The sequence below is a fragment of the Chelonoidis abingdonii genome, chromosome 18 (assembly GCF_003597395.2).
Source record: "Chelonoidis abingdonii isolate Lonesome George chromosome 18, CheloAbing_2.0, whole genome shotgun sequence".
Classification (NCBI taxonomy): Eukaryota; Metazoa; Chordata; order Testudines; family Testudinidae; genus Chelonoidis; species Chelonoidis abingdonii.
Window position 1 is genome coordinate 312425 of NC_133786.1, and position 11819 is coordinate 324243.

General features: G+C 40.2%; 1 protein-coding gene across 1 annotated transcript; it reads left to right on the forward strand.

Moving 5' to 3' along the window:
* On the forward strand, positions 1-11219 carry LOC142047885 (nectin-3-like). The gene is made up of 6 exons (XM_075073429.1): positions 1-73; positions 731-1069; positions 7093-7354; positions 8275-8311; positions 8533-8536; positions 11098-11219. Exons 1-6 carry the CDS (start codon positions 1-3, stop codon positions 11217-11219), a joined length of 837 nt encoding a protein of 278 aa, XP_074929530.1.
* Positions 11220-11819: the final 600 nt, after the last annotated feature.

Here is an 11819-nt window from a genome sequence, read left to right on the forward strand (position 1 = left end):
ATGGGTTGCCTGGAAGCATCAAACTGGCAGCTTCACGTTTCCTTGATCGTGCTACTCTCCATGCACGTGACGGGTAAGGAGAAAAAAGTGTTCCACAATGTAATTCTAACAGGGTGGTGAGCTGAAAGAGAAAAGCTAACTGTTCAATTTTATTATGAAAGAAAAAGTTTAGTGTGGAGAATCGCAGCTTAAGACTCTCCAAACCACAATGCAGTCTGGGAAAGTACAGCATTTTAGCTGTCAGTATGACGCTCCTCCTGCCGCGCACCCCAAAGGATCCTTTTGCGCACCCCACTTTGGAGACCACTGTATTAAACAGTTCAGCTTCCTGTGACTCATCCGTCAGTACTGGACATGTGGTTTGTTTTGGGGGATTTTTTTTTTGTTCGGATGTATTGTTGGTTTTTTTGGTGCTTTAGGGAATCTTTCTTTGATTCCCTAATAGGACATGACCCAGTTAAACCAAATGACCAGAAGAAACAGTAGAAGTACCTTTGTATAGTCAGTTTGGTCTCAGAGATTGAATGTGTGGTAGGAAGGTAGTAATCAGTAGGAGAAAATTAACTTCATGGGTCTGCTCTGTGCACTGAGCCCTAATAAAACTTTGGATCCCAACACCCTGAACAGCTCAACGTCCCACCTTCCCTATTGACAACTATCTTGGAATATGGCTCTTAACTTAGTGATTTGGACCCATCTCTCAACTAACACAACATTTCTTTATTTTTAGGTGCCTTGGTTGAACCAGTTGTTGATCCACATGTAACAGCAGTTTGGGGGAAGAATGTCACCCTGAAATGTATAATTGAAATAAATGGAACAATAACACAAATCTCATGGGAAAAGATGCATGGTAAAAGTAAACAGACCATTGCTGTTCATCATCCTAAATATGGGTTTACTGCTGGAGGAGACTACCAAGGAAGAGTGTCACTTAAGAGCTACTCACTTACTGATGCAACTATCATCCTAAAGAATATAAGCTTCTCTGATTCAGGAGAATATGTGTGCAAAGCAGTTACATTCCCACTAGGAAATTCTCAGTCATCAACAACTGTAACTGTATTGGGTATGTTTGCTTTTTAATTTTATATTTAATTTTTTTATCCCCAAAAGCCCCCACAAAAAGCTAAACAAACTTCATAGGGCTTGGCTACATGGAGACATCGTGTGTGGCAAGCTGGGGTCTGAATCTACAGCACCGTATCTTGCCACATAATGATTGGCAGTGTTTACCTTCCTACCGTGTACTGAAAGTTCAGTAGTGGCGTTTGATAGATGTTTCAAATATTGTTAGTGGGCTCCAGCTTCGTAAGGAAGTGATCGAGTTTCTTAATGCTGTGACTTGCAGAAGTGTACAACTTATTCTTCTGTCTCAAGTTTACTTTAACAGTCCTCTTGGCTGACTTAAAAGACAACACAGAGTAGGTGTTGTAATGCAGTATTAGTTGCTTTGTGACTCTTTTTTTTGGTCGAAGTAGCCACATCCACGAGAGGACTACAAGCCTTTTGATTGAAAGTCATTCGTAGTGATTTGGGGAGGACTTAAATATTTTAAATCAGAAAATCCAGGCACTCTGTCAAATAATCCAAAAGCTGAGAATAGTGTGTGCATTTTTTTTTTTAAAAAGTAGATAATATGGTTGGGCCTTAAGTGCAAGAAGGAGAAAATAAACGTGGAGCGATGGAATTAATATACTGGGCAGTGCTTGCTGAGTGAAGAGATTCTTTGTTGGGTCACAATAGGCTGAGATGAAATTGTTGCTACTTCAAAAGTTTGACAAATATGTGCTAAAATAGTGCAGTTAATTAAAAATAAACGTTCACATTCTAGTATGTTTAAAATAAACTGCACATGAATGGGAAAAATTTCAAGCATTTTTATTTAGAAGTTTTCTTCTCAAATTTTAGAAACAATTCAACTAAAGGAAAAAAACGAAGCTTGTTCTGAAATTTTGAATAAATAATGTGGCTGTTGACTTAAATGGAAAAGGAGCTCTGTTCAGGATGTTTCAGGTGTATTGATCTGTTGAGATACTAAATGACTATAGAAAGGCTGTTGATGGTGAAATAAGTAAATTGCTATGTAGTGTTTTAAAAAGAAATGTAATGGCTCATTAAAAGATTAGGGAGGGTAGTCCAGCAAATACGAAGTAATTCATTTTTTGCAAAAAATTGGGTATTTAAGATGGTTGAAGTAAAAGCTTAACTGGGGCCTTATTTTACTAATCTATATTCTTATGTTTTCTCGTTGATATTAATGCCATTAACAGTGGTTAAAATGAGGTTAGTTTATTTATAAATTAGTGATGTTAGCTGAAACACTAATGACTAGAGATACAGGCATGGAAGAAACCCTGTATACACAGGGGTGTATACACGGGGGTGTATACAAACCCTCACCAGTAGGAGGTGAAATGATGCGTTGTTTCCATTCTGTAAGTAATTTTGCTCTTGGCTGTAACAACATTTTTTCTAAAAAAGAGCAGCTGTACTTAAGCAAAATAAAAAGATTTGATGATGGAGAAATTCCTGAAAGTAGCTGAATAATATATCACCATTAAACATTTTAAGCAATAATGTTAGTTTTAATGTACAGGGACATGTTTGTTGTGGCAATGACTGTAACAAGAATTAATTTTTTTTGAGTTAATATTTGTCTCCCAATTACTCTAGCACAGTAAGTCCTAGAACTGCTTCTGTGACATATGGACTATTATTTTCTTTGTGAGCTCCTACTTTCTACAACTTGGATTTGAAGCAACATGTTTCTAGTTCCTCAGTTATTTTTCTTCCTTAAATAATTAATTAAAAAGGCTGAATGAGTAAAGTGTTCCATGTTAAGTACGGCACAAAAGAATTGCTTGTCAACTGTAGTGCTCTGTGGGTGAGGGGAAGGATGGGGCACCTTGAAAAATAGTTGGATACGAAGCAATTGTTTGCTGTAAGGACAGAGAAGGGTATGATTGTGTCTAGATGATGCATTGTGGAACACCCATGAAACAGATGTTGTGTGGTTAGAAAGTCTCCAGGACTATAGTAACATGAAGAACAATACACATTTTGAGTTTAGACCTGACACATGCTAAGTTTTGACTTTAACCTGTAGTCAAAGGGGAAGGTTTTTGAGAGGTATGAACTTGGGAAGCTTTGAGTTGAGCAGTAAGGTGAGATGTCCTTAAATATTGGTAGAGTTAAAGTATGACCATGTGTTGTCAGATAAAGGAATCCTCGCCAAAGTCCTGGCTTAAATCAGGAATCTGACTTCAGTTTTCGAACAGGCTGTGAGAAGTGCTTGACTCTCTGAAGTGCTAATTTGTTTAGCTGCTGCTCTTAACCTGGGAAAGTGTTAAGATGAGTTATCAATATTTACCATCTGTTCCTCAGGAATGCAGTGTCTGATCAAGTCTTGATGTGTTACTGAGCTCTGTTCCTTCCTCCCCTTGTCTGTATGGACTGCAGAATAGTCTGTTACTGTCTAAGCCTTAACATATAGTGCTTTCTCGCTATTATTTGTTAGGTGAGTTGGTCAAATTGCACTGTAAGCCCTCAAGCCCCTCTCTCAAGAATTAGGCATTTAAGTCTCTCCCATGTTTTCTTTTCTTCCTCAGGTTTCCTGTAGGCTTCATCTTGAGCAGGATTGTTCCTAGCTTCAATTTTGATAGTTTTCTCGAGGAAACCTCTGCCTCAACAGTGTTTTGTGTACTTGAAATGTTAGTCCCCTCACTTGATCTGGATTTTACCAAATCATTGAGTTTTGACTTGAGCTGTTTAGTCCTGTTAAGAAAAAAGATGTCACAAATTTAGTCATATTCAATGTATCAGAATGCTTAAATCTGTAAAAAGTGTAAGGAATTTTAGAAAATAAGTGATAAGTATAAAAGGAATACTTTTGTCTTGTAAAAAAGATATATATGGCCTTTATTTGATCTCAGTGAACAATACATTCCATGTATGAGAGGGGTAGCCGTTTTAGTCTGGATCTGTAAAAGCAGCAAAGAGTCCTGTGGCACCTTATAGACTAATAGACATATTGGAGCATGAGCTTTCGTGGGTGAATACCCAGTTCGTCAGATGCATGTAGTGGAAATTTCCAGGGACAGGTGTGTATATATATATGCAAGCAAGAAGCAGGCTAGAGATAACGAGGTTAGTTCAATCAGGGAGGGTGAGGCCCTCTTCTAGCAGTTGAGGTGTGAACACCAAGGGAGGAGAAACTGCTTTTGTAGTTGTCTAGCCATTTAAAGTCTTTGGTTAATACTGAGCTGATGGTGTCAAATTTGCAGATGAACTGGAGCTCAGCCATTTCTTTTTGAAATCTGGTCCTGAAGTTTTTTTGCTGCAGGATGGCTACCTTTAAATCTGCTATTGTGTGTCATGGGAGGTTGAAGTGTTCTCCTAGAGGTTTTTGTATATTGCCATTCCTAAAACTACGTTATGTGTCCATTATCCTTCTGTAGGGACTGTCCAGTTTGGCCGATGTACCTATAGCAGACGGCACATGCTCGGCAATGAATGGCATATACTTACATTGTGGATGTTGCAGTGAAAACTGGAATCGTGGGCATCTGGTTAGGTCCGTGTACTGGTTGTCATGGGGTAGATAGTGCGGCTAGACTTTGCCCACTGTTCCGAGGTTTCTTGCCACTGGATTGAGCCAGTAATGCAGTCCATCCCAACAATAAGCCAACCTACTCTGGTACGAGGCTTGAACTTGGTCCTTAATAGCTTCATGGAACCTTCATTTGTGCCTCTAGCTACAGTAGTTGTTTTCTATTCCCTTTACCTATTAAAATGGCATCACTTCTGCGCCTGGGCCCAATCGTTAGGGGCATTAATATTGGAGCCCCTTTACAGTATTAAGGAAAAAGTTTCATGACAGCCTCATCTCAACTTCTACCTAAACCATTCTTCGATTTCCTCACTAACCAGGCCATATACCTTCCTCTGTATGTGTGGTTCCCCCTCCCCACTTCGTTTCCCAGCCAGACCAGTCCAGGGCAGAATCTGCATTCCATACTCTGAATGTCAGAAGGGTGTTAGCTTTGTATCTGGACAGAGCCAGGGCATTTAGAAACTCCGATTATTTCTTTTGTGGCTCAATCAGAATATGCACTTTCCACCCAAAAGACTTCAAAATGCGTTTCTGGGGATATTCTGAGTTGTTATAAGCTCACTAATGTTCTGTCGCTTTCTAAAGTAATTGCCCACTCAGCTAGATCTCGGTCCACCTTTATGGCACTGTTGAAAAGTGTGCGAGTCACTGAAGTTTGCAAAGTCACAACTTGGTCACCAGTTCAGTTTTTCCAAACAATATGTCTTGGTACAGGCTTCCACGTCAGATATTGCTATTGCCAGTGCTGTTTTGTCAGCAGTCTTAAATCTGATTCCAAAGCTGCTCCCTCCTCTGGATGCTGGTTGGCAGTTGCTTGAAGTGGAGCACTCATCAGAACACTACTTGAGAAAGGAAAGGTGGTTTAATTTTACAGGAACTGAAGTTCTTAGGGATGCCCTACTGTTTGCCCTTTCCTCCTCTGCTTTGCAGTCTGTCTTTTGGTGATAGCGAAGGAACTGAGGGCTATTTGCCTGCACGGCTTCCCATATTCTTGAGACAGAACATGAAGTGGTCTGGAGCCACCTGCGTGTGCTGGACAGGCAGTGTTACTGAAAATGTCAAAGATGAACCTGAAGTGGAGTGCATGTAGGGGGATTCACCTTGAAGAATTCGAGTTACTATACAAAATTACCAACCACTCAATCTACAAGTGACATTATTTAAACAGTAGACTACGCTTGGATTAAGTAAGAACTCTACGTTTGGTCAAGAATTGGTAGATGATTAACTGTATTCCGTGGGTGGATGCATAATTGAATCTTATTTATAAATAAAATGTACAAATTGACTTTAAGTTAATACTAACTACTTTAAGAATTATTTTCTTTTAAATATAAATTGCAGTAGAGATGCTCTGGACACCTGAGTTCACAAAATGTTGGGCAGTTGGATATTCCCTGTTATTACCTTGCAGCCTGTGAGTCAAATCAGTCTCTTATTTGTAACTGGCTTGACATTCATAGTAGACTAAATTTCCTTGCACTTAAAAGTTTGATTTCCTCAGAGGCTTCCCTTAGTGTGTACGAGTTCAACCTCCTGGACGTCATTGATTCTTGGGCATCTCTCAGATCTTTCCTGATGCTGAGTTTTTGCGTGTTGATTATCTTGATAGCTATATTTAAAAAAAGAGAAGAACAAAGAGAAATTAAAAGAATGTTTTGTGGCCAGAGCGTAATGCTGCAAGTCACACTGTTAACTACTAAAGAAAGGCTGAAGGACATAATGGGGTCTGATTTGTTTAATAGCTCGTGGAGCAAGAATCTTTAGTACTACTTTCTCTTTAACCACAAACAACCAAAACCTAAACAAACTAACCAAAAAAAAAAAACCCAACAACCCGTGGTATCTATGAAACTAGTTAGGTGATAGCACTTGAAGTAAACAACAACGAAGATTTGGGTTCTAATCACACTGGATATGTGTAGTTGTAAATAAGTGCATCATACATTTCTATGATATTTATTAAAAAAAAACCTGAATACATGTAAGTTAAACTACAGAATTGCTTAAGTAAATGTGTAAAATATAGTGTCTCTTCCTGGTTAGTTAAACCAGTCCCACCAAATGTAGCCTAAAGGCTGTATTTAGTTGCACTTCACATGTTTTAATGGTTACCAATGAATGAGCATCAACCTTACCTTAGGGGGGGAAATAAAGTACAGATACAAAACTAGATTAGAATAAATGATTTAAAACAAGATTACCTGCTTGCTGATTAATATTTGACTTCTATCACTTTGATTTTAAATCAGTCCATCCTGGCAATGTGCGTGCAGCACAGGGATGTCAGAGCTTAGTTGTCCAGATTACTTTTAAGTATCCATTGTGTCATCAGCTTTACCTGCTGGTTAACAAATCCGCCTTGAAAATGAGTTAGTTGCTGTAAGCTCTTGGGGATAAAATGTACATACAAGAATTGAAGTGAGGTTGATGAAACTTTTCGGTCTTGACGTACTCATTTTTTTTTATTTCAATAGTTGAACCCTTTGTGAGCCTAACAAAGGGACCAAACTCTTTAATAGATGGTGAAAATCAGACAGTAGCAGCCATTTGTAGAGCAGCCACTGGAAAACCTGCTGCAGATATTGATTGGGAAGGAGGTCTTGGAGAAGTGGAATCCAGTTCTACTTTATTTCCAAATGAAACCGTGACAATTGTCAGTCAGTACAAACTCATACCCACCAAATTTGCCAGAGGAAGACGACTTTTCCTACCTTGTGTTGTGAGGCATACACGGCTTTGGGACACAGGAGCTGAGAGTATCCTTACACATTGGACCTAGCTATGTAAGTATACAACAAGTGTAACTGTTGCTTTTCTAGAAGCTGGACTGTCACTACGACAACCTAGGCCTTAGAGTACAATTCCGATCAGTGTACATTCCATCAGTAGATCTGCAAGCAGTGTACAAAGAAGGTCAGTATCATTGCCCCATCACACAGATGGGAGAAACAGAGCTAGGAAGAGGTGAAGTGAGTTCACCAAGGATTTGCAGCAGCCCACTGGCTGAGCTGGGAATAGAACCCAGAGCTCCCAAGACCCAATCAGTTGCCCTACTTGCTGAGACACATTGCCGCTTACCTTTTAATTAACTTGATTTAATTACCCATTCAGATTCCTCCTATGTTTCTTCATGGACCCTTATTTTTTAACAAATGTGACTAATACTCAGATGTTGAAGCTGAAAATTCAGTTCCTCCTCTGAAGCTTTACAAGGACTTGTTATGAGCAAAATCTTTTTTCCCATTGAACAAGCAGGGCCACCCAGAGGGAGGGGTAAGTGGGGCAATTTGCCCCGGGCCCCGCAGGGGCCCCATGAGCCACTCTGGGTTTTCGGCGGCACTTCGGTGGCGGGCCCTTCACTCGCGCCAGGTGTTCAGCAGCGGGTCCTTCGGTGCAGCGGAAAACTCGGAGAAGTGAAGGACCCGCTGCTGAAGTGCTGCCAAAGCCTTGAAATGCTTCCTGGTGAGTACAAGTGGCACAAGCGGCGAGGGCAGGGACAGCCGCGATCGGCAGCACTTAGGCTGCTCTACCACCGCCGCTTCATTCTTCGGTGGCAATTCGGTGGTGCGTCCTTCCTTCCGAGAGGGACTCGCCACTGAATTGCCTCCGAAGACCCGGCCCTGCCCCAGGCTCCCTGAATCCTCTGGGTGGCCCTGTCAACAAGAATTGAGGTATTTAAAAATACTTGAAATGGTGGTTGTCATTTCTTTCACACTTGGAATAATACAAGTCATGATATGATATATGTATATCTGTTTTGGTTTGTTAAACTTGACGTCCCTAAAAGAAACAAGTGACAGGAGATGATAAATTACCAAGCCCCCTCCTTATTTGACCCTAATTATAATCTTTATAATTTCATAACTGCACCTTCTATCTCAGCTGTAGAAATTTGCAGAGCTTCCATCTGTTAGCAATGTTTGTGTCTTTATTGAAGCAAATAAGTGCCTGTGTATGACCATATTATTTTGGATTCTGCATCTTAACTACTGTTAGCATATCACAAGGAAAAAGTGTGGCATATGTACTACTTCAATTTCAGGTTTCAGAGTAGCAGCTGTGTTAGTCTGTATCCGCAAAAAGAACAGGAATACTTGTGGCACCTTAGAGACTAACAAATTTATTTCAGCATAAAAATATGGAACGCTTCAAGAATTTACTTCAATTTCAGTTCATTAACAAATACAACAATGAAAGACCTCTTTCTAGCCCTTTGCTGGTGAACTTTTGGCTACTTGAAAAACTCTGTCTTGATGGTCACAGATTAAAGCCCTAACAAATGTAGAGCTTGTTTACAATGCCCTGCAGTTTGGGTTGTGGGAGTGTGAATATCATTGCACACCAGGTGCTGAGTCCTTTTCACACTTCCGTAGTCCAAACTGCAGTTTGAAGACATGGCCTTAGCATATCTCCCTAGATTGACCACTAACCATGCTGGAGTGGGTGGGTGAGGTTCTGTGGTCTGCAACGTGCAGGACATCAGACTAGATGATCACAGTGATCTCTTCTGGCCTTAAAGTCTGAATCTATGAGCAAACTAGAAAAGAAGCCTGGAAAAACACACCCGTCAATTTTCCATTGTCCATATGGATTAAAATGGATATAGCTAAGTAACTCAGTTGAGATCCAGTCATCAGCATTGTAGGGGGAAGGGCAAGGTACCGTCCTAAGAACCCTCATCAAAACAAAGCTGTCAGAAATGACAGATGAGGTTGCTGTGGCTACAGCAGAGACCAGACCCCAGCTGTAGCCAGTCCAGAGCGTAGAGTAAATGTGTCCTTTATTACAGTAACCCCAAAATGGCTTGTGTAAAACTGGTTTGTCACTTTGTTGTGAAACAGGTTCATTATCACTTCATTAGGGTGGCTTATTTTTAAATGGCTGCTCCATTCTGTGCAGTTTGCATTTATTCTGCGCTTGTTCCTGTTTGGTGAATTTATGATATAAAAGCCCAAATATACAAGTCTTGATCACTTGGCAAACAACTTGGGTAAACCCATGTATTTTATATGGATGAATTGTGCAGCTGCCTGGGGTTTGTTTTTTAATGGATTAAATTAGCAAGAACTTCCATCAAGTCACTAGACAAAGAACAGGACTCAGGCTTGCAAGTATGAAGCTATATCCTAGAATCATAGAATATCAGGGTTGGAAGGGACCACAGGAGGTATCTAGACCAACCTCCTGCTCAAAGCAGGACCAATTCCCAACTAAATCAGCCCAGCCAGGGCTTTGTCTAGCATGACCTTAAAAACCTCTAAGGAAGGGGATTCCACCACCTCCCTAGGTAACACATTGCAGTGCTCTGCCACTCTCTGAATGCAAAAGTTTTTCCTAATATCCAACCTAAACCTCCCCCACTGCAACTTGAGACCATTGCTCCTTTTTCTGTCAAGGGGGGTTATGTGTGGGGTTACATTGCAGGCCAGAAGTTAGCACTGTTGAAGGAATCCTCGGATTTTGGTGCAAGCCAGCAAAAACAAGGAAATTCAGAGTTAAAACGGAAAAGCCATCTTTAACTTTCTAGCAGTGTTTCTTTTCCTCAGCTGTGCTCTGCCCAGGGATCTCGCAGGTCTGATGTCAGTGAGGAGTTTTCCCTCAAAGCTGTTGTTCAGTGGGAAACTGGGTTTTTGACAAAATGAAATTTTTCACGCAAAGTGTATGCTTTCTGCAGGAACTTAGTTTTTTCATCAAAAAACTGAACACCTGACAACTGAAATATTTCAGTTTGTGAATGTTGCTGCAGTGCCTCTGGGGATTCTAGTTCAGTTGTCTCATGTTCACATTTTCCTCTATGGGCCAGGCTCCCAGCCAGATGACATCTCCCATGAGAGGCTATGGCCAGTGACTCACATGATGTACCATCTCCTGCTCAAAGAACATGAGACCCCTTGCTGTAATCTGCTCTATCAAAAAATTAAATATTTACCACCAGTTACTAGTTGGTTGAGTCCTTTGAAAAGAAATAAAACAAAATTAAACACAGAATACGCTAAAGTTCCTTGCTGGTTTGACTAGTAGTATTAACATAGGCACAATGCAGGTACCTACTACAGTGTAAATCCTTAGCCAGAAGTTACTCATGACATATGTGCAATTCATCATTTACCACCGTGTAATATGATTTTTTTTTGAATTCACAGAATTTGGTATATTTGAACTATTGAAGTTAGCACTGCATCATGCTAAAAATTGGCATTGTTGACGTAAAAACTATATAATTATCTCCGCTTGTTTCAGTTAACAAACTAAAAACTTATGGGGCCCAGTGATTTGCTCTATGTTAAGCCTCTGATGCCAGCTACTTATGTATATGTGTAATTTATTAAGCTATTCAGGTAGGACTACCATTGCTCGTTGGAGATTAAGCACTGCCATACTGTTAGATACAACATGTAGACATATTCGTCTAAGCAATGCGTGTCCTTTTTAGTAATGTACTTTGAATATTGGAATGTGAAATGACTCATATTTTATAGATGCCCCTGAAGTTTCAGTAACTGGATATGATGGTAGCTGGTTCATTGGAAGAGAGCATGTTCAGCTCCAGTGTAATGCTGACGCAAATCCACCGCCCACCGAATTTACATGGACCAGGTGAGTGTTCATGAAAACAAAAGATGAATTTTCCATTTAAATACACAATCATTATTTTCATAAAGGAGAGTTTTGAAGGGTGCTACTGGCTTATGACATAGTGGAAACAAGTAGCTTGTCTGGTTTCAGTACATAACTAATGCACATTCTGTGTATTAGAAATGACTGCTTTTGAAATATGTCCCATACTGATGCATCAGATGTATGGATTGAGACATGGATGTTGTAAAGAAAAATATTGGCCTTATATAGTTGATGGCTCCTAGGGAAAGGGGAGCAGTAGCAATTGGGGTGGGAAAGCACAAGTGAAGAATGATTGTTACTCTGAAGTCTGAGCAGTTACCAATGCTATAGGGTAAATCCACTTATTTTTATAAATGGAATAACTTCTTTGACAGGTGATTGTGATATTGAGTTTCTTGGGCTTAGTGTAAGACATCGGTCCTGCCATGAGGGCAGGGGACTGGACTCGATGACCACTTGAGGTCCCTTCCAGTCCTCGAGTCTATGAATCTATGAATTGTAAGCACCTGTTGTCCAGCCTTCCTCCTCCATGTGAGTTGAGGATGTGCATAAAGCAAAAATGCAAAAAAACCAGGATATT